Source organism: Xenopus tropicalis, chromosome 1 (assembly GCF_000004195.4).
Source record: "Xenopus tropicalis strain Nigerian chromosome 1, UCB_Xtro_10.0, whole genome shotgun sequence".
Classification (NCBI taxonomy): Eukaryota; Metazoa; Chordata; class Amphibia; order Anura; family Pipidae; genus Xenopus; species Xenopus tropicalis.
In genome coordinates this window covers 36,639,134-36,662,182 of record NC_030677.2, presented here as the reverse complement: position 1 = coordinate 36,662,182, position 23,049 = coordinate 36,639,134, and the positions used below count along the sequence as shown (strand labels likewise).

The 23,049-nt window shown below is 39.4% G+C and overlaps 1 protein-coding gene across 1 annotated transcript in view; it reads left to right on the top strand.

The window, feature by feature from the left end:
- Nucleotides 1-23,049, top strand: part of apbb2 (amyloid beta precursor protein binding family B member 2) — a gene marked incomplete at its 5' end in the record, with an annotated part of 123,399 nt that overhangs the window by 63,148 nt on the left and 37,202 nt on the right. Inside the window, 3 exon segments of the mRNA NM_001123451.1 lie at nucleotides 735-795; nucleotides 11,084-11,230; nucleotides 14,674-14,801. Coding sequence (NP_001116923.1) covers nucleotides 735-795; nucleotides 11,084-11,230; nucleotides 14,674-14,801 — 336 coding nt within the window.

Genomic DNA, 23,049 nt, shown 5'->3' with positions numbered 1-23,049 from the left:
GGCAGGTGGCGGGGCCCACTGGGGTTTTTCCTTGTATTCCACTGGGCAAGTCCAACCCTGAGTTCCAGTGTTAATAGTGCACTTTTCAGGGGTGTAAACTGATTCCACTTTTTATGTTTGGCATAGAGGGATAAGTGCCAGACCTGTTATAATAAGAGGACCAGTATCACCTGAAAGCTTTACTATCTTATATACATTGTTGGGTCTTCTGCTTAGAGAAGAAACTAATTATGTTAAAAAAAATTATGTTTCTCTTACAGACTTTTCTAATATTTATAGATTCTCATGCATTTTCTCACCTTAATCTCTCAAGGGTCCACAGTTGATGAAGACCATTGCATTTAATGGTCACAGTTTTATTGAAATAATTATGTCATTGGATTACTTGAGAATTCTTGAGTAAAGTTAAGAAATCCATTCATAAGAAGCCAATGGGAACCTTTTGCAATTTGAGAAGAATTCTTCTGGGCTTCTTTGCCCCAGAGAAATATAAGGTGAAAAATAGATGGACCTGTAAAATTTGCCTTCTTTTAAGCAAACCCTCTAAAATAGCCAAATGTGTGACCTCCCAATGTCCTGAGTCAGTGATAGATTAAAAATCCGTATTGGTAACTAAAATGTATGAGGGCATTTTGTAGAATATTTTTAAAATATTCAGTTTTTAGTTACATTCTAGCTTATATTTTGTTCATGTATATGTGTGGATCTAAAAATATATATCTTCTGATTCTTAGAAATGTGCCGCAGTCTGATGAAGATGATTCCTCCAGCATTAACAGTGACCCTGAAGCCAAGGTAAGAAACAGGCAGAACACATCTCACCATTTTACTTGTGGAGTTTTCTGCTCAGCTGAATGTATTGTGAATAACTACACATACATTTTATATTGCAAAACACTGTGTTAGAAAAGCATGTCAACAAATAAAAAACTGTCTATTTTTATTAGAGAATAAGTCCTTGGGGGATCTATGCACCAGATTTTCTCATGTTTAGGAGTCATTTTGGCCCATTCTTCTGGCATATTTTCTTTAGGTTGTTCAGGTTAGTGGCTTGAAGCTTGTGAAGCTTCATTTTTAAATAGTTCCACAGATCCTCAATTGGATTGAGACCAGACCTGTGACCGGGCCATTGTTAGGCATTCACCTTTTTGTTGCTGAGCCACAACAGGGTTACTTTTGCCTTGTGCTTGGGACTGTTGTCCTGCTGAAACAAATTCCTTGCTGTACCTGTGTTTAGCCATGTCTGTTTTATATTCTGTTTCAAAAAGATGGCCAGACCCTGCTGATGAAAAGCAGTTCCACAGCATAAGGCCACCATAACCATACTGAACTGTAAATATGGTGTTTTTTTATGTGTGAGTAGCATTTAATATGTGCCACACACTTTTAATCCCACAGCTGAGTCACTTACATGCCTGTTGGCAAACCTGCGTTAAGATGCCCCTTTTAGTGTAGGAGAACACAGCTGAGCTAGTTACCTTCTCCACTTGAGCACAAGGAGGAGGACAGATAAAGGCATTGCATCATAATCTGCTGCCTCAGGGTACTCTTCTTCTTTCCAATTTATGGTAACTATTCTTTTCTGGTTTTCAAGATATTACCACTTTGTACACTTCTAATGTAATGAATTTATAATATATTCAGTTTGTCTGACCAGAAATGAAGTTAATGAGGAAAGAAAAATCTTAAGCATGAAAGAGTCATCTGACATTTCTCTAGCCAGTTCTAAGCATCACAAAACTTTCCCCTTCTCACTAACTTCACTTGCAAAAGTGCTCAGCCTCTACAATTTTACAATACATTTATTTGCTTTAATATTGCCCTTGGTGACAGGGGGGCGTTTTAAGTGCAGCTGTTTTCCACTGCACAGCCACAGCAATCCAAATTCCAGGTACCATTAGAATAAGGATGGCTGTGAAAAATTCCAGGACTGGAAATGAATGTAAATATCTGTAACTAATATATAAAACATGAAAAATAATGGGAAGTTCACCTTTACAAGGACATACCTCATTACTTGTGCACCTTAAACTCTAACAACTTTTAAGAAAATTGGACCTTTTTGGGTTCAAATATATTCTATAGGAAATAATGTACAAATATCCAAATGCAAAGCAAACATACCCTGTAGTGATAGTAGTGTTGTTTTTTTCTTATTATCAATAAGCAATAATAATAAGATTATGAATTACACAGGCTATTTATACCCTGGCTGCCATTCCTTGGCTTCTCATTAGGTGTATTCTGTTGTATTGTATGTGCTTGGTAAGGTCAGTAGCCGTTGCACTTATGCAGATGCGAGATTCCGCTGACTGTTCCAGCATGCATGGGTCGTTCCTGCCACCTTGTGGATGTACAAAGCCAATGAACCTTGTATTCCTTTTGCATTAAATCTGGTTTGGTGGATAAATATGTTTCTTTTTACCAATTTCCTGAAGGCTTGGCTTGAAAAAGGGCTGAAACGGGCCCAAAACTTGGGGGCACTGTGCGTTCTGTCATACAAATACATCACATTGCTGACCAAAGCTTGTGCTGTGAGGCATGTTTACTATACAAAAAGCTGAAGTGACTGCGATCCCTGCATGTCATTTTCCTATACATTAAGCTTCCAATTGTTTTGCTATTGGCAGATGAGATTTTTTGTCTTTTTGCTATTTTTCTTTTACAAGTGTGGTAAAATAGATTGACCTTTTTTCCAGGATTTGGCCACTGACTGTCATGCTGCCAATCATATACAATTAACTAATCAGAGTTGGGCTTTTGAAAGGAATGTAGGGACTGCACATTAAACCTTGTTTTAAAAGGTTTCTTCATTATTTATTCATAAATTAACCCCTGTTGCTTTGCTGCCTCTTGTTAAGCTTGGCACCAGTGTTTTATTTCACCAGTGTGAAATACCAGCCAGTTGGCAATCCTAACCAGCAATGTACTTGCTGATACATTTTGAATCCCCAGTCGTTGCAGCGTTGGCCTTCCCCTATCCCTGCTTCCCCTCTGTCCCCCCAACAACTCTGTAACCCTACTCATCGTCTCAATCTGCACCATCTAGGTAACAACTCTTCGCCTTCTGGGCCTGCCCACTCCAATTACTTCATTGTCTCTATTTCTCTGCCGGTTGGTCATGAAGAATGGTTGGGCCCAACCAGTGTCGGACTGAGATGGCAGGGGCCCACCAGAAAACTCTGAACCATGGGCCCACTCTCAAAACTTTAATTCCTCCCCTCCTCTCTCAAACTCTTTATTATCCTAGTCTCTTTTCTCTACATACTATACTCTATTCTTCCATCTATCATATATCCTTGTTCCCATGTTCCCATACAGAAACAGGGAATGACCATGAAATAGTTAGAAGCAAAAGGGCCCACTGACACCTGGGCCCACCGAGTTTTCCTGGTATCCTGGTGGGCTAGTCCGACACTGGGCCCAACATGCTTGCCTGTGACCTACTCAGCCCTTACCCACTCAAACTCTGAGCCATGTTTTGGAAGCAAGTCTCCACCCCCCCCCACCCCCCCACTGACAGGGATCCTCTCTTTGCCCCCTGATGATTGCCCCATGACTTACTGACATTGTGCATTGGTTTTCGTTCTGGTAGAATGCAGTGAAAAGCAATCTGAGCCCCCTGCATTTCAGAAAGCGCTGCCTGATACATGCCCATGTGCTTGGGGCAACAGATAGGAGGCAGAAGTGCAAGTGGACATGTTAGATGTGTAGAGAACAAGCTAACTGTTATACTGGGGTTATATTCTGTTACCAGGAGTTACAGTAAGTTTAGAGGGGCCCACATCACTTTTATAACTGTGGATCTGGAAGATACTTTTCTAAGAGATCATCTTTTCATAATATATTATTGCAGCTGGCCCCCATGGATTGTACAAGCAATTAATTTTAATTAACGCTGGCAGTCTCACAATCATAAAACATGCAGATCCATTTATTTAGTAAACCTTCTGAAAATCATTTGCATATAAATTATTTTCATGCTGTGCTGACTGCGAGGAGGCATATTTAATTTACAATGGCAGATAAGCTGGCACCACAGAGACAGAAATATGGCTTGCCTACAGCCAAGCAGCAATAATTTCATCTGTAGATTAGAGAGAGAGTTAGGCAACCAGTGGTGCTTCGGCTGCAGCAGAACTACCGCTCTCAACCTCTCTCTTGTATGTTTGTGGGTGGGAGTGTGGAAAGGCTGGAGTTGCACTCACTATCTCGGTGTAAAATGTATTTATGTGTAGTTGTGAAAGTTCTCTGTTTGCAAATACTTTACGGTTGCTGCTACTCGTAGCTCTGTGTGTCTTGGCTCTAAAGCTGGTGACAAATGGAGATGTTTGGGTAATCTGGCCTCTACGAAGGCATTAGGAACAGCTGGAATCTGATTTAATTGGCTGCTGTTGTCCATAAACTAAATATACCTAACAAACCAGTTCCAGATCAGCTGTATGTGGTGATGAGGAGGATGATTGGCTCAGTTATGGGTTCAGTTATGAGCAATTAGATCAGATTAGATCACATCAGTTTATTCACTAGAACTATAGAAACACAGATACCCAATATCTAGTTTAGACACATCATGAAAGCTTCTAATGACAGCAAAAGGTTACACAACACACTGTGTAGGCGTGCATGGGTGTTTTGCTGCAAATGAAAATTGTCTCCCCAGCAAGTGTAAAATATTCGTAAACAGAGAACTTTCACAACTACACATATTAATTGGGCAATTGTATCCAGTTTTACAGCGAGTGGAGAAACCCACGCAGTTATTAGCACTTTCACACTCAGGAGCACTGCTGATTTTGTGCCACATTCACTTGCATTTTAGTAGAAATATATTACCCTTTATATTGTGTTGTTTTATCTGCTGTTACCCAAAATTCTTCCATAATGAGGTTTAATCCCAAAAAACATTCCTAAATCATTCTTTGGTGAATGCTTCCAATACTGAGGGAGCTCAGGAGTCAAGGGTTCCCTGTTTTAGAAACAAAAGATATTTGGGATATAAAAGATATAACCACTTGCAGGCTGTGTTACAGAAAACCTACCATAATTCCAGAAAACCTTTTAACATTTGTCCTTGGAGCAGAAGTGTAAGGGACAATGTAATTTATTCCAAGACACTGGACTCTTTTGGGTCAAAAACAGATGCTGCATAGCCAGAGTTTGGCCATGGAATGATTTTAGATACCACTACTGAGATATCAGTGTTTATTTACAATGTCCCACGCAGTGTGCAAAGAGCAAAAAAAAGATGCAGTCAGCCATTTTTTTTGCACTTTGGCCACTGTGTGGGGCCTTGTTCAAATAGCTGCAGCCTGCTATTTTGCCTATGTTAGGAAGCACGCCATTCAAGAGGGGCAGGGGGGTAAAGCAACTGGTCCCTTAGTGCTCTTCCACCCCTTGGGTCCGTGAATAACCCCTGTCATCTCCACAATTCCCTTTTCTTTAATTTAATTGACATCATCAGTTATAATTAGTTATTAGTAATTTGTGTCCTATATACAAAAAATAATCTACACCCTACTTGAAAAAAAAATATGACCTGGGTAAATTATGATATTCTACTGATTTACAGCAGGAGGTACCATAATCCCTATATAATCATTGCGTAAGCCAACAACTATGTCGTTATTGGAGTCTTTTACTTTTAATTTCACATATGAAACAGAGGTTACCTTGTGACAGGGACCCTTTCAGAGTTTAGGGAACACAGGCTTCTCCGGGCAGTGACAGGCACTGCAGTGCTTAAATATGGCTTGTTTGCAGCAAGACTTGGCTGGTTGCCCGACCAAGCATTAGAGTTCAGCCATAGAATTAGAGGAAAGTTGCAGACACATACTGCAGCACTATAGGACTGTAACATATGCCATTTCATTGGAACAGCCCATTCCAAACAAGGGGCTTCTGACCCTAGAGGAAGGGTCGATACTGGGATATGGGCAGGTAAACAGTAGTTTCAGTTGAACTACAGGTGTGGGACCTGTTATCCAAATAATCAGGACCTAGGGTTTTACAGATAAGGGATCTTTCTGTAATTTAGATCACCACATTTAAAGGCTACTTAAAATCATTTAAACATTGAATAAACCTAATAGGATTGTTTTGTATCCAATAAGGATTAAGTATATCTTAGTTGGGCTCAAGTACAAGGTACTGTTTTTTTTTATTTATAAAATAAAATAGTTTTTAAAATTTTTAATTAATTTGATTAAAATGGAGTCTGTGAGATGTCTTCCTGTAATTCGGAGCTTTCTGGATAACGTGTTTCCAGATAACAGATCCCATAACTGTACAAAGCTCTTCAGTGAATCAAAGCTGTAGATATAGTTTTTAGAAGTATTTCTCTAATATTCTCTATTAAAAAGCCTTATCATTAATGCAGGGTGGTTTACTGACTTCTGGGGTGGGTATAAAAGAGTTAACTCCCAAATCATCAGTGTACAGAAAGAATTATGTTTATAGGAGAACCATGATTTAAGCTTGTATACAACAAAATGGGTCAGCAACAAAGCCAGTCAGTGCCTGGGGTACTACTGTATCACCTTGTTTAAAAACAAGAAAAGGGAAAATAAAGAGTAATTAGGGATGTTATGCCTGGGAAACATTCTCCTTTGTCTTCACTGGATTTACTGACCTAAACTCTATGGAAAGGAAGCCTCATTTATGACCACATGAGGGCAGCACTGCTCTGGTTATGCTTCTCTGATAATGTTACATGAATATCTAATGTGGCAATTATTGTAACTATTCCCATTTTCCAGTTCTGAATCATTAACTATCAAGGTAATCTCGGTGGTTTAACATTCCTTTTTTTTTTTTTTTAATACATTTTAGCCGATTTTTGCTATTCTTTTTTAAAATGTTGGAAGGAACAGTGCCTAGTGTACTAACCTTACCTACAGCAGAATGTAAGGATCTGGGTGCTCTTGGGTGGAATCAGTTTTGCTCTAAATGTAATATTGGCTCATTTGTCAATTCGTTTTACATGATTCGCAGTTGGCTTTGTAACCTAGGCACTTTCCTTGCTATTGCTTTTATTCCTTGATAAAAGATATATCCATGCAACATTCTTTTCTGGTTTCTCAAGGAGAGTATATTCCCATACATACCTGGAGAAACTACTGCAGAGCAAATATTACTGATAAATATTAAGCAACCATGCAAGACACAAGGGCAAGCCAGGCTATGTAATATTAGGAGGTGGCATGTTATGCAGAAACCTACCTGTAACCTACAGTAGATATGAGTTACTGCTGAGCCACTGAATGTCGAATAATAAAGTAAATACCCACTGTAACTGGTCGCTTTCAGTTACCAGACCACGGCAAAGTTTGTCATATTATATAAATGTTCTGGTACTACAATCAAACAGTGGCTTCTGCTCTCAAGTTCTTTCTGATCCTAAGCAGAGGCCAAGCACTAACTGAAGCTGTGATTTTTGTTTTTGCCACCCCGATGTCTGATTAATGCCAGTGTTGTATCCCCATACTAAGACAGCAGTCATGGGAAGACATGTTTTTTTCAAAAACACATCAGTCAATAGAGATCTTTTAATATTTTATATTTTATATTTTAAAATTTAACTTGGGGCTAGCCTTATTCTTCATTTCCCAGGGTGCCACAGCAATGTTCCTGTGCTCTGATAAACTTCAGTCACACTTTACTGCTGAGCTGCAAGTTGGAGTGATATCCCCACCCCCCAGCAGCCGATCAGCAGAACAATGGGAAGGGAGCAAGATAGCAGCTCCCAGTAGGTATCAGAATAGCACTCAATAGTAAGGAATCCAAGTCCAGCTTGGGACTCCTCTGGTTACATGGGAGTAGGAGAAAACAATAGGTTAGCTGAAAGCAGTTCTAATGTGTAGCGCTGGCACCTTCTGAAAGCTCAGACTCAGGCACAATGCACTGACATGGCACCTACACACCAATATTACAGCTAAAAAAATACATTTTAAATGGTAGAGTGAATTGTTTGCTAAGTAAACAGTGTAATCTAGAAATAAAAAGTACCCCATAAAAATCATGACAGTATCATGACAGCCTGCTGGTCTGTTGCTGAGGTCCCAGACTGCTACTACTAGTTATAATTCAGCACCAGCTGGGGAACCACAGGCTGGAGATTCCTGAGTCAGAACATCCCTGAGAGCAGCTCAGAGACTGTCCAATTCAAGAAATCAAATCTTGTAGTAACATCATATTCTGCTTATGTGAAGTTGCTACTGTAACATGACATAGGAATAATGCCCACGTCAACCCCTACAGTAAATTATAGTAAATTATAAGAATATTGAAGCCACAACCAAAGAAAGCTTTTACACAAGCCATGTCCATGATAAATATTGATACACTTACATTTTACAACAGATGGTATATTATTTATAGGGATATATTTTACAGGTTATTTGTGGATCATATGTATATGTATATTTTTATATTCTCCTATAAAATTATAACAAAACGTAGATTATGAACGTTCCTTATTATTACTAGGAAATTGTGGTTCCTAGTGTATATAGTGAAAATGAAAAAGCCATTAAGAGAGATTTGCTGTTTTGTATCAGAGTAAATGTTTTACAGAAGGCCAAGAATGCATATAGAGCTTGTTACATGCACTGCTGTTTGTTTGTAGGGGGAGTCAACGGGAGGTTTTTTTATTTTTCATGCTTGGAAATTTCCCTCTGGCTCAAGGCACCAGTAGTAAACAGGGGATCAGCGCTAGTTTGTGTGTGTGCGTGTGTTTCTGTGGGTCTGTCTTGGCATCCTACTTTCTGCTAGAGGCAGGTCTGTCTGTTTTTATCCATATGGGACTCCAACTGGTTGCTTGAATAGGCATTTAAATTTTTCATCAGTACACTTCCAAATAAATAATGCAGTAACCTATAATTTCCACACACTGTAATGCCATAAAAATAATTATAGAAGATAAGTTCAGTGTAAAAAAAGAAAAAGGGAAAAATTCAGGTGACTGGAGTATAACCACGATATGTGGCATAGAATCAGCTTAGCATGTATGGTTTATATTTGTTTGGCTACATGGGATTCAGTGTTACATTATGTATTCTTATAATCACATTCATAATCAATGATAAGCTCCTGAAGTCACGCATGCACACATAATATAATTAAATATAACCTCTAATAGCAAATGTATACCCACAGCACTAATCCTGGTGTTAAGAGAGGTATAATAAGCGTGCACCTTTTCCCCATTAAAGGGAAAATAAACAATAACATCCTAATAAAAGTAGGTAAACTGGGCACTGGGGATTGGAGATAGTGTAAGGCTTCAGCTGGCTATACATGTACCAGTAAAATGTCGGACCGTGTATGGGCTGAAAAATCGGCACATTTATTGTGTATCGTGCGATATCCTTGGGGGACCTACAATGGAAATTACTTTCATACTTTAAGGGGCTGATTTACTAAGACACGATTTCGAATCCGAATTGGAAAAATTCCGATTGGAAACGAACATTTTGCGTCTTTTTCGTCTTTATGATTTTTGCGTAAAAACGCAAGTTTTTCGTAGCCATTACGAAAGTTGCGCAAAGTCGCAATTTTTTCATAGCGTTAACACTTGCGCGCAAAGTCGCGCCTTTTTCGTAGCGTTAAAACTTAAAAGGCGTGACGTTTCGCGCAAGTTTTAACGCTACGAAAAAATCGCGACTTTGCGCAACTTTCGTAATGGCTACGAAAAACGTGCGTTTTTACGCAAAAATCGTAAAGACGCCGAAAAAATCGCAAAAAATACGAAAAAATCGCAAAATTACCGATCATTACGAAAAAAACGCAATCAGACGCATTCGGCCCGTTCGTGGGTTAGTAAATGTGCCCCTTAGTGTCTGACAACTATTTCATGTTCAGAATATCCTCTGATTTGTATTTAAAATGCTTTATCCTACAATTTCAGTATGAATGTTAGTTTCAGATTATTGCATTAACATACGACCGATATCCGAAGTTTTGTTAAAGAAGACTAAAATCTGAATGCGTATGGCCACCTTTAGACTTTAGGCAAGCCAGATCATTCTTCCTTACCCAATACTGACCAAGGTGAAATTGCTTTGTGCTGTCTGAGAAGGAAAGAGATATCATGTTGGATGCTGGGCATCCCACAATGACCAATATTAGCAACAGGCCAGATATGGACATAAAAAATATTCTAATATACTAAGTGGGTATCATTCACAAAGAGGGAAAGCATGCATTGCTGTCGCCCAGCTGCGCTCAGTTTCACTTCCATTTATTTGGGTTATCATGCAGAGCAGTGTCACAATGCCAGGAGTTGTGTATATTTGTATAGCAACAGTTTGCTGTTGAATCTGCTACTGCCCATTCCATAAAAGATCCATTTGGTAAGTGGTTTTATATAACCGTATGTTTGATGTATTCTCCCTTCTATTCTACCATGCTACAGAATATGCTTTTATAAATATGAACTAATAATCATTATCAGCAAAGTCTAACAATTAAGGACTAAGAAAGCATTTTAGCCTCCCCCTCCCTTGATTGACCTTCTTTAGGAATATTTCACTGTATAAGACCTATTGTGTTTGGGTTTGGGTCTGACCTGGCTAATAATAGTAGCATTTGTCTGTTGGTGGGAAGCCCTGTGATATACACCTGTTTATGAAATATTCATATTTTAGCTTATTCATATTTTCAGCATACAAGTAATTTTCACATCAATTCTTTGTCTTCCTAATGTAGTACAGGTATGGGACCTACTATCCAAAATGCTCAGAACCTGGGGTTTTCTGTATAAGGGGTCTTTCCATAATTTGGATCACCATGCTTTAAATCTACTAAAAAATATTTTAAACATTAAATAAAACCAATGTATTGTTTTCCATTCAGTAAAGATTAATTATATCTTAGTTTGGATCAAGTACAATGTTTTTTTTTTACTGTTTTATTATTCCAGAGAAAAAGGAAATCATTTTTAAAATTGTGATTTATTTGATTATTATGGATAATGGGTTTCTGGATAATGGATCCCATACCTGTACAGTGATAATGTTTTCCTGATAATGTTCACCAGATATTCGTTGTATATTGTTACTCATGTCCTCTTTTTCCTTTTCAGTGCTTTGCAGTGCGCTCTTTGGGCTGGGTAGAGATGGCAGAGGAAGACTTGGCCCCAGGGAAAAGCAGCGTTGCTGTGAACAATTGTATCAGGCAGTTATCATACAGCAAGAATGACATCCGAGACACTGTTGGCATTTGGGGAGAGGTAGGCATTCTTAGCAATGGAATAGATAGTGCAGGGTGCCTGGAATAACAGAATGCACTCCTTACTGGGTATAAGAACTTACTACTTTGATTGAGTCAAAAAAAATGTTCTGTTTTTATTTTATTCCCTCTGTAACACTATTAATTTTACACTGCACTGAACACATATTTCTCCAGCATGTTCCGTCTCTGGCCCATAGAGCTCAAAAAGTCATTTTTGGCGGTGAAGGAACATGGAGATAAAGTATTTACCCAAAGGCACAGAAAGCTGAAGAATGAATTTGAATGAGGTTTGCAGCAGACAGCACTTCTAGCTGCATTTCTGATTCAAAAGAAAGTGAATTGTAGTGTTCAACCCCTGTAATATGGGAGGAGAAGTATTCTTGTATCATAAATACATTACAAAAGTTAAACTATAAATGCCAAATTGTGCTGATAATAATTGTCAATAATCAATGTGCCAGAAAATAGGATCTTGTTGTCCTGAAAGTTTGCAGTGATTACCTGTTCTGTTGCACATGTTTTAGCTTTTAAAGGGGTAGTTCACCTTCAGATTAACTTTTAGTATGATGCTGAGTTATTTTCAGACAATTTGCAATAGGTCTTTGTTTTTCATTTTTTGTGGTTTTTCAGTTATGTAGCTTTTTGTTTAGCAGCTCTCTAGTTAGGTATTTCAGCAGATATCTGGTTGCTAAGGTCTACTTTACCCTAGCAACCAGGCAGCGATTTGAATGAGATACTAGAATATGAAAAGGTGAAGGACTGAACAGAAAGATAAGTAATAAAAAGTAACAATAACAATAAAATTGTAGCCTCAGAGAGCAATAGATTTTTGTGTGCCGGGGTCAGTGATCTGAAAGCTAGGAAGAAAGAGAATGTGAATATATCCTCTGTCATTTGTTTGGTATGACAAAAGTAGCAGTCAGACCAAGTCACGTGCTACACCAACAGTCACCTGTTTCTCAATGCTGGGCCTTGCAACACTTAATAGTTGAATGAGAAAACAGATTTCCAAATTAATTTCCAGATGTTCTCCCTGACCATAATGACATACTTATAAGACATTGTATGCCTCCCTTTTACTGGAAACACTTTTTAAAGGGGTGGTTCGCATTTAAATTAACTTTTGTTTATTATATAATGTTATATTTTTAGCAACTTTTCAGTTTGTCTTCATTTTTTATTTATAGCTTTGATTTATTTGCCTTTCCTCTTTATAGCTTTCAAATGAGGGCTACTGACTCCAGCAGCATAAAGCCTATTGCTCTGTTATTGCTACTTTTTTATAAATTCGTATGTCAGTATAATCATCTCGTTAAGGTGAATATGAATGCTGTATGAGTGCTGTCCAACTTCTGTGTAACTGAGGGCCAGAATTTTATTGGCCTACATGGTGGAGGGCCGATAATGGAACCCGGTGTTGACCACTCCCCCTTTTAAACCACACCCACGTTATCACAAGAGCTTTTAAGACCATACCCACATTAATGGTGGTAGCGCAGCAAAAACCCAAATGGTTGGTGCTCACTGTAGGGATATCACCCTTTATTCATGTGTGAATGAATTACATGTCATATTAAGACTTACCCTTAAATTCATATGCCTCCTCTTCCCCTGTGAGTATCACATCATCTATATCAGTGCTGTCCAACTGGCGACCCCCCTCTGTGTGGCCCCCCACCTGTCTGGCTGCTTTGATGGCTTACCTTTGAGTAAGCATTAAATGGTATCAGTACTGAGATTAACTGGCCCCCTGCATGGTTCTCACCTCAGTTTCAGGCTGTAATCCCTCTGTATTGTTTAAAAATGTAATCCCCTGTGTTTTCCACACCTTTTAATACCTGCATGGTTCACCCCCTGCAGTGTTCACACCTTAGGCTCAGACTGTAATCACTCCCATTGTTCACTTCTTCACACCTCAGACATAGGTACTTTAGGCAGAGTATGGCACATACAGCCAGCATAGGGCAGGTAGAGTATGGCACACACAGGCAGCATAGGTCAGGGAGGGTATGGCACACACAGGAAGGGTAGGGCAGGCAGAGTATGGCACACACAGTCAGGGTAGGGCAGGCAGAGTATGGCACACACAGGAAGGGTAGGGCAGGCAGAGTATGGCACACACAGTCAGGGTAGGGCAGGCAGAGTATGGCACACACAGTCAGGGTAGGGCAGGCAGAGTATGGTACACAGGCAGCATAGAGAAGGCAGAGTATGGCACACATAGGCAGGGTAGGACAGGCAGAGTATGGCACACACAGACAGCATAGGACAGGCAGAGTGCTGCCTGTGTGTGCCATACTCTGCTTGCCCTATGCTGCTTGTGGGAGGTGAACCTGGCAGGGGTTTGTTGTGGGAGTTTGTTAGCAGTTGGAAATAGCCATTAAATGGTCCCTAAGGTGTGTGATTATGTACTGGGGGTTGCTCTGCTATCCACAGGGGAGGAGGAGGCATATGGAATTTAAGGGTATATCTTAATATGACATAATTCTTTCACATATGAATGATGGTTGATATCCCCACAGTAAGGACCAAGCATTTGGGATTTTGCTGTGCTACCACCATTGTGATAAAATAGGTGTGGTTTGAAGTGGGTGTGGTTTCAAAAAGGGGAGTGGTCAAAACTGGCTTCCATTAGCGGCCCTCCACCATGTATGCTAGAGAAATTCCGGCCCTCGGCACCGTAGAAGTTGGACTGCACTGATCTATATGATGTAGAGCGTGTTATTCTGAGACAGTATGCAATTGGTCTTTATTTTTTGTTATTTGTAGTTATTGAGCTATTTCAATCTTCGTTTAGTGACTTTCTAGTTTGGAGCTTCGGCAGCTATCTGGTTGCTTGGGTCCAAATTACCTTATCGACCAGGGAGTGGTGTAAATGAGAAAAAGATATATAAATAGGACCTGAATAGAAAAATAAGTTATGAAAAATAACAATAAAACTGTAGCCTCACACAAAAATAGATTTACGGCTGCCGGGGTCAGCAACCCCCATTTGAAAGCTGCAAGGAGTTAGAAAAAGACAGCTAATAATTCAAAAACTATAGCAAATAAATAATGAAGAGCAATTGAAAAGTTGCTGAATTAGGCATTCTATAACATACTAATAGTTACCTTAAAGGCGAACTACCCTCTTTGACTGTTTAGAAGCAGATAAATCCCAAATGAAATTTTGGATCGCAGATTTTATCCAATCCCGGACTGGATTCTGGCAAATGCCACAGGGGCTGCTGTAATGTTCCATAGACAGTCACTATTTATTGGGTTGGTTGGGGCTTTTTGGGCCTCTGTGTACTTGAACTGCCTGGGCTTATTTTGAATCCCAGTCCAGGCCCCATCCAGTCTGCTTGTGGCAGAGAATATGAAAAATATATATAAAATATGTCTTATCCTGAACTGAGTTCTTTAGCAATAGTGTTATACTTCTTCTGTCCTTTCTTGTAGGGTAAAGACATGTACTTGATCTTGGAGAATGACATGCTAAACCTGGTGGACCCCATGGACCGCACACTGCTTCATTCTCAGCCCATTGTTAGTATTAGAGTCTGGGGCGTTGGACGGGACAACGGACGGTAAGTACAGTGACTTGTCTGACTCCATTAGGTGGCTGCATGAGAAAACAGCTGCACAAGGCAAATGTTATTCAGGTGGTGTGTTCTTCTGTATGTATCAGAGGTGTCAGGAGCAACAACCATATGTCGCATGTAACAAACATAGGTAACCCATCAGCTCTCATATGTTCGCTACAGGAACCAGATTCAAGGTGTCTGCTTGGTGGTATATAATATATTGGATTTTTGATGGCAGCCCTATAGAAGCAGTTTGGGGCTTTATGTTTTTCATATAGAGCCATTATTTTTAGATATGCGTATGCATAAGTTTTCGAGCATTCAGTACATGACCGCACATCCACAGACCTCATTGAGTGTGTGAAAGTGATTTTATTGCAGTAACATTCTCTAGGAATGGTAAGATCAATTATGGGTAAAGCTATACATCAGTTCGCGTGATAATGCTGTAAAGGGCAAATAGCCTTGTAAATATCACTTACAGATGCATTTTGGGCTCGAATCTTGTCTGTGTGCTACTCATGCAGGACCAGCATCAGCACTTAAAAGGAACCTTGAGCCAATTTATAGTTGCAAATGTAAATGTAATTCTAATTAGCTTTCCATTATATGTTTAATTAACAATGCTTCCTGGTTTTCGTGTTATTTGTAAATGTAATTGCTGCTGAAAGCAGTGTTTCTCTCCCTTTCTATTCTCTGCACTGCTGGTTCTAACTTTTGAAACAATTTAGCAGCTGATGTGTTTTGTTTTTAGATCTAATCCACTCTGGGGTAGTATATTTTTAACTTCCTTTTGCATTATCCTCTTTCTGAATAACAACAAAACGACTTCACTGAATAAAAAGTCAGGCAGTGACTGTTGATTTTCTCGGTAGCCAGAGAGAAGGCTTTATGTGTGTGGACAGAAGGGCACATAGGAGTCTGTCTGAAAGATACGACACTGCCATGTCTCTCAGTTGCCCGTGGTTTCCTTTCATATCTCTTCTGTCTCAGTCCCTAAGGCGCATTGCTTTTATCTTCCCCAGTGCTGTCATTACAACTAAACCTCCTTTGATATTTGTCGTGGTGCAGCCCATATACTGCCTCCCATCATCACTGTCAGGAGAAGTACAGGCTCTTTCCCTTCTCTTCTGACTGCCGGCTTTTCATGTTATATAAGAGCAGCTGGCCCCATCCATGCTACAGACCTGCTTAGCAGCTCACTGAAGCCTGATTAATGCACTGGGCTTTGTACAAGAGAGCAACTGGAGCAAACCCTAAGTGCTGGGGATACAACATTTGTAAAAAGAATTTTTCCTTCTCACTACGTCAATCTCTTCACATTAATGGATTCCGCTAATTAAAGAAACCAGGCTTACTTTCAGGACTGCGCTAGGTTTTTGCTTTAAGCCAGGAAAGGTCTTTGGTTCAAATTGCATTCATTCATTTGTGTAAATATTATCAAATAAAAAACTAGAAAACTGTGGCTGTCCAACTGCTTTAGATCTCTTGTGACCAGAATCACACCAACAGCTAAAGGCTTTATTTGGGGGGTCGGCCTGGAAGTCAACAGGAACTAAGAGCTGCAGGTTGGACCCTTCTTGAAGGCACCAGCCTTCCTGCATTGTCAGTAGCCCCACACTTCTACTCTCTAAATAACTTCATGAGCTCAATTAATGTTCTGGGCACCTGGGGGCCATTCCACAAACAGAGATGTTCACAGAGGTAACCACAAGAGCAAGTATTATGCCACTGCTAGGAACTATAGGATCAATGAAAAACAGTAACATACAGTAACTAAAGCTTCTTAAAAACTTCTGCCCCCCTCCTTTGAGCCAACCCCCAACCCCCCAAACCTGATACATGAGCACATCTTCAGCAAATCTTGTACATAATTCTTACGAAAAGATGTTCTGAGCTTCACTGAAATGTCAGCATAATAAAGGAATCTTCTTGGGTGTTGGGGTGTTGCTTGTAGCTATAGTTGAAGGATTTATGGTAAGGTACCAGTTGCCCTTGGCAGTTCTTGATAAAATATTTAAGTCCTAAAAATTTTGCAACTCCACTTGGAATTGTGTTTCCTAAATTTACTAGGGAGATGTGTAATGGCACAAGGGTGATATGTGTGTATTGTTCCATAAGGTGCAACTCTTTCATTCCCTAAAATGGAGCCCTTGCTCTGTATGCAGCCATGCCTGCATTGGGTAGTGCTTTATACAGAAGAGGCAGGAGAAGCTGAGGACTGTTGAGTGATGCAAGGTGCTGTCTATGCTTTCCTAATGTGGCAAGTAGTGGCATAAGGGATAGGCAGAAGAACGTACTGCATGGAGGTAGCTTGTGGCCCTATGCTCTCCTGCTCTTCAACCTTTGTAAGTAGGCCCTTATATTTCTTTCATTAAAACACAAGCTCTTATTGATCTGTATTGATGTGTACCTGCCTGGAGAAAGAGGGGTACACTGCTTCTGTCTGTAGAGTGGGGAGCACTAATGTAATGTAATGTTTTTTTCCCCACAGCCCATTTACTAGCTCCATGAGCTGTTAGGGCCATCTCTTATAGATAGCAGGGTTGTAACACAAGCAAAGTAATTTAATTATCTCCAGAACTATTTTCTCTGGTTTGTTGAAATTTTCTCCATTTACCAGGATATCTGTGGCTTTATGTGTGCACACTCTTGAGAATAATAATAACAACGTGCATATTAGAATGAATCAAACATAGCTTTTAACCAATAAAAATGAATATTTCAAGAGAATAAAATGATAGGAACCCTTACTCAGTCTCCCTATAAAATCCCTCTGAAGGATCTTTTTTTTACAAATGCAACACAGTATTTACTGCCATATATTTTATAGAGCCTTTTCGTTGATGTAAGAGAAGCTGCTGTTAGTGATATAGTGTTAGATATATACTGCGTAGCCTGTGAGTGTAAGCTCTGTGGATCAACTTTTATGTGTTTATGTATAACTAAGGGTTTACATAAAGACTCCATTTTATTTGCTTGTTGGTGAATAGAAAACACTGCAATACTGGTACTAAGCCTTTGCTGCTGGCTCCCACGGAAGGAATATCTCTCCGCCTCATGCAGAGACTCAGTCACCTACAGACGTTGAGACATTCCAACTCCATAACAAGAAAGTAGAAAGCAACAACGTGTCCTTTATTTAAACCGATAAAATAACATTTCAAGCTTTTTATTATCAATTCATATTTTTTTCTTGACTATTACACTGGTTGAACCTGAGAAGATGAAAGCCTCCAAAGCAACATCAGAGCAAATGATTTACTAAGTCATGCAATAATGAAATATTAATGGCACCCAGAGAGCTGCTGATAAAAATTTAATTTGATCGCATGCCTCCAAATTTACCTACAAAACAGGAATTATTCCCAGAGATAACATTTTCTATTTTTTTACAGCCTCCATGGGAAATTTATTCAAGTGAGGCAAGAAAACATGTTAATTAAGCACTGACCAACTCTATGCTGTGATTTATAAGAAATGGCAGTTTCCAGGCACTAACTGACCATTATATTCGTTTTGTTCATACCCGGTTGTTTAACATCTTAATATCATTTCCTGCAATCAATAAAGCCTCAAAGAAATAAGCATGCAGTTAATGTGGCAACCCATGCCCTAAGCTGTTATGGATTACAGCTTCCTCTCTGCCCCAACAGCCCAATACTGACTGAGTTATAGATCATAGGAGGGAATGTTTAAAAACCATACATCTACAGGATGTTAAACACAAAGATGCTCTTCAATAAAGCATTCATGTTTTCCAGAGCAAGGCCAACTTACTACAGCTTTGTAGTATATTAGTATTACTAGCCAGTTATGAGGAACAAGGAATCTATTTGTGCCAAAACAGAATTGTTAAAGGAACAGTAACACCAAAAAATGAAAGAGCTTTAAAGTAATAAAAATATAATGCATTGTTGCCCTGCACTGGTAAAACTGGTGTGTTTGCTACAGTAACACTACTATAATTTATATAATAAGCTGCTGTGTAGCCACGGGGGCAGCCATTCAAGCGCAGCCATTCAAGCTGGAAAAAAGGAGAAACGGCACAGGTTACATAGCAGATAACAGATAAGTTCCGTAGAATACAATAGTGTTTTATCCGTTATCTGCTATGTGCCTGTGCCTTTTCTCCTTTGAATGGCTGCCTCCATACTACACAGAAGCTTATTTATATAAATTATAGTAGACTTTCTGAAGTAAACACACAACTTTTACCAGTTCAGGGCAGCAGCACATTATATTTTAGTTACTTTTATACACTTTCATTTTTTGGTGTTACTGTTCCTTTAAAGACCTTCCCTATTGACATAACGGGCTTCACAGTAACACTAGTCTAAGGGCCCCACATTTTGCCCATGCAAATAATTGGATTTGTTCCAGATAGTTCTAGTGATCATCAAGTAGGGCAGGAAAACTATCATACATCTCAACATCCTTGATTTATATAAATATGCCGTTTAGCCTCCTCCCTAGTCTACAAAAGAAGAGGCAAAAGAGGCGCCTAGGGTGCAAAGGTTGAGGGGATCTGGGAATATACCTATTCTGTTGCCTACCCCTAGTCTGGGCCCATGTATCCTTGTCCCAGCCCTGGGGTCATATGATGAGTGTGTAACATATACAATAGAAGCTCATCATGTAAGAAAATGAAGAATATTACATGTTTCAAGGGAACCTTGTCTGTACATTTTTCTAGAGGATCAGTTTAAGGTGGCCATACACGTGAAGCTCGCCAAGCGAGAGGATCTTCTCCCCTACACCTACAGGTGGGTGATATCGAGCAAATGTAGGGGCCAAATGATCGAATTATAACAGCAGCAATGGGCGCAGTCGGTTCGGGGACCGCATGAATGAGCCGATGCAGTCCCCGATCCAATTAAATCTTTTAACCTGGCCGATCGATATCTGGCCAATTTCCCATCGTTTCTGCCCCTACACAGGCCGACAAGCTGCCGAATCGGTTTAAGGGACCGATATCGGCAGCTACAATTGACCTGTGTATGGGGACCTTAAGAGTTGATTGGTAGTGAAAGTGGCTAGTCTCATGGCTAGAAATATACGCTGGTAATATCAACTTTCTAACTCTTCTGCTAAGGATAGCATTTGTTACTATGTTGTAAAAGATAACTGCTTGTCTCGAGGTGTCACCTAGATTGAACGCTTGGTCGGATCATTTGGATAAATTTATACCATTTGGTGTCTATGAATACAAGTTAGCAAAGAATCCACCTGTACAAGTCTTCTGCATATTAAAGTAAGTAAGTAATTAAATAGTTCTTAAAGAATATGGATGGATAGAATTAGAAGAGAGAACTTATAGATAAATATTTATTTATATTTAAATAATAGGTAACATTTTGTATCCGTAGCTTGTATTTGATGGTAACTAAGTTAACCATATTGATGGCAAAACAGTCCCATTGAGTTTACTTAATGTTTAAATGATTTTTAGAAGATTTAAGGAATGGGGATCCAAATTACAGATTACAGTTTTTTTTATCTATCACTGGTCCCAAGCCTTTTGGATAATAGATCCCATGCCTGTGCTTACCTTGCAGAGGTGGAAGTATAGATACTAAAGAGGTGTAGATCAATAAATTATAAACCAAAAGCCTCTGCCTACGGTTCCTGCCACATCCTTTTAATATGAGTATTACATTTCAATTTTCAACAGAGCAGTGGTGCCCCCACAGGCCCCCTCACCGCTTACACCCATGGACTAAACTCTCCCTGCAATCTGTGTATATGGTGGGGAGGGGGAAACGGGCAGTACCAGGGCACATTGCTGATTGGATTTGAAGTGGGTTCATACGTGGCTCCTCTCTCTGTGGCATGATGTGTTTAGAAACCAGTGCTCTCTGCAGCATACATCTATTGTGCCCAAATGTTATTAATATTATTATTATAGTTATTAACATGTATTTATAAAGCACAGACATATTTCTCTACACTGTACAATAAATACGTGCTTACATTGAACATACAGATTATATACAGAAATACAACCAATAACACAATAGATAGACACAATAGATAAAGAATTGCCATTTCAGCTGCACCAGGGTGCATTGTGTACCTACAGTGGGGCAATGCTGTGGGCTGGCAAAGGGCCTGTGTCTTTCTGCAGCTCCGCTGTCAGTACTTTTCCCTCCACCCAGACAGTAAGTGAGCTCATCCCACGGCTTTAGTGGGGTGATATTGCTGCCATTTAAATGGTGCTCCAACCAAAAACATTGTTTTGCATAATGAAAGAAAATAATTCTAAGCAGTTAAAATATATTCATTAAAATGTACCAGTTTTAAAGTCATTTGCAAAAGTAATTGGTATTAAAAGCAGTATGTGGCTGTTTATATTCTCTGCATTTTTGGCTCTGCCTTCTGAAACAACACACTAGAAGCCACTAGAGGACTGAGTTCTACTACATTGTTTCAAGAGTCAGAACCAAAGAAGAGAAATGCATTCAGCAGCAGTTCATTTAGTTTACAAATAACTTTAAAACCATTGGATAAATACTTAGCATTACTGTTTCATTCATGTTGAAGAGAAAACTGTTTTTATATGGAGGACCCCCTTAATCCCTGGTAATTACTGATTTTCATATTTTGCTTTTGTTCCAGATTTTTCATGTGCCACTCGCATTAATTTTTAAAACAAATGTTTGAACTTTATGACTTATTTATCTCTTAATTGACTTCCTTGCATCCTGAGTGTTTCATCTCAGTATACAGACTGCAGAGAGACGCTAGCTCTCGACTAGAAGTAGGTCAGACAGTATTAAATACCTCTGGGAGAAGGTTTAACCTCTTACCTTGTTTGTGGCTATTAAAAGCTCTAGTGTTCCATACCCGTCTCCTTGTTAACAGTTCAATATATTGTTTACAGTGGTATTACCTACCTTCTAAAACCACTCTATATCCTATTTCTCCTTGCTACTGCTATAAAATGGTTTATCTATATTTCAGTTTAGGGACGGATTTTTGTTTCTTAACCTTGGGTCACATGATTTTGCTGGATTGGAATTGTCGTCTCCTTTTATCCTTGATTATATGCTAAAGAACGCATGTTGTAGTGTAGCAATAGCTGGAGATCCCCTATAGCATCCTATAACAGAATATTGTGCACAAAGGGGCCACTACATTTTGGGGAGCCCATATATAATCAGGTGACATTGTATCTCATTGGATCATCCAGGACTGAAAATGTGGTAGTCTGATTAGTCTTATAGGTCTCTGTGTGTGGGATCATTAGAAGAGAAGTCTTCCTTGTAACACAGCATGTACCATTTTTGTAATATGAGAAAATATTGAAATGCCTGCGCACTGTGTATGGTTTGCCTGCTGCCTTTCTTAATTCCTTTAGGCTAGGGCTTTACCCACTGAAAAGGACAGATTTCAGTCCTTTTAGACCATTACTGCATTAATATTGGTGCTCTGAAACTGGTCATTTAGCTCAGCTTTCATGAAAAGAATAATAGAAGCCAAACGTGTATTCAAGACGTACAGCACTGGGGCCCCTTTCATTTCCCGAATACCAGTTATTTCCCTGATTTGTATTATTTCTTTGAAAGGCTATGTTGTTTTCTCTTCAGGAGTTTGCATTGTCTTGGGCTGTTTCCCTGATGTCAGTGTTCATTAATATAACATGGGATTTACAATATGTTACCAATTGAGTTTTCTGGTGGCTGCCCAAGAGTGAGGATGTGTGCAAATACTCTACAATTCTTTATTATCTCTAAACCATCTGGCGCACAAAAATGGGCTTACCTTCCTTGTAATAACATTCAAGGTCAAAATGGTCTTCTGATCTGCCTGGTAATATTGCATGTAGAATAGTGTTTAATGAGATAGCTTATCAGTAATGCTAGGCATCAGCTTCTGGCTGTTAGCAGAGCATAATTCCAGTGGAACAGTTGGTAACATCTGGCACCTATGCAGAATAATGGCCTTGGACTGAGAGTGCCTGGGGAGCAAGCCACAAACTTCATGTTGCAAGACCTGATTGAGGAAAACATATCTCCGGCCAAGTGTTTTAGTGGGGAAATCACAACTGGATTTGCCTGCATTGATCATTCCTGTGGCTATGTTGACTTGGTGACACTTGACACTAATTACAGTGGATGTTGCAGAGAGTGGCCACAATAAGTACGTATCCCTGATATACAGGAACAGCAGTGGCTACTCACAGCACTTCACATTCCCATCAGTGTGTAATCACCTGCAAAACTTTTGGCTACAGGCTTTATGAAATGAA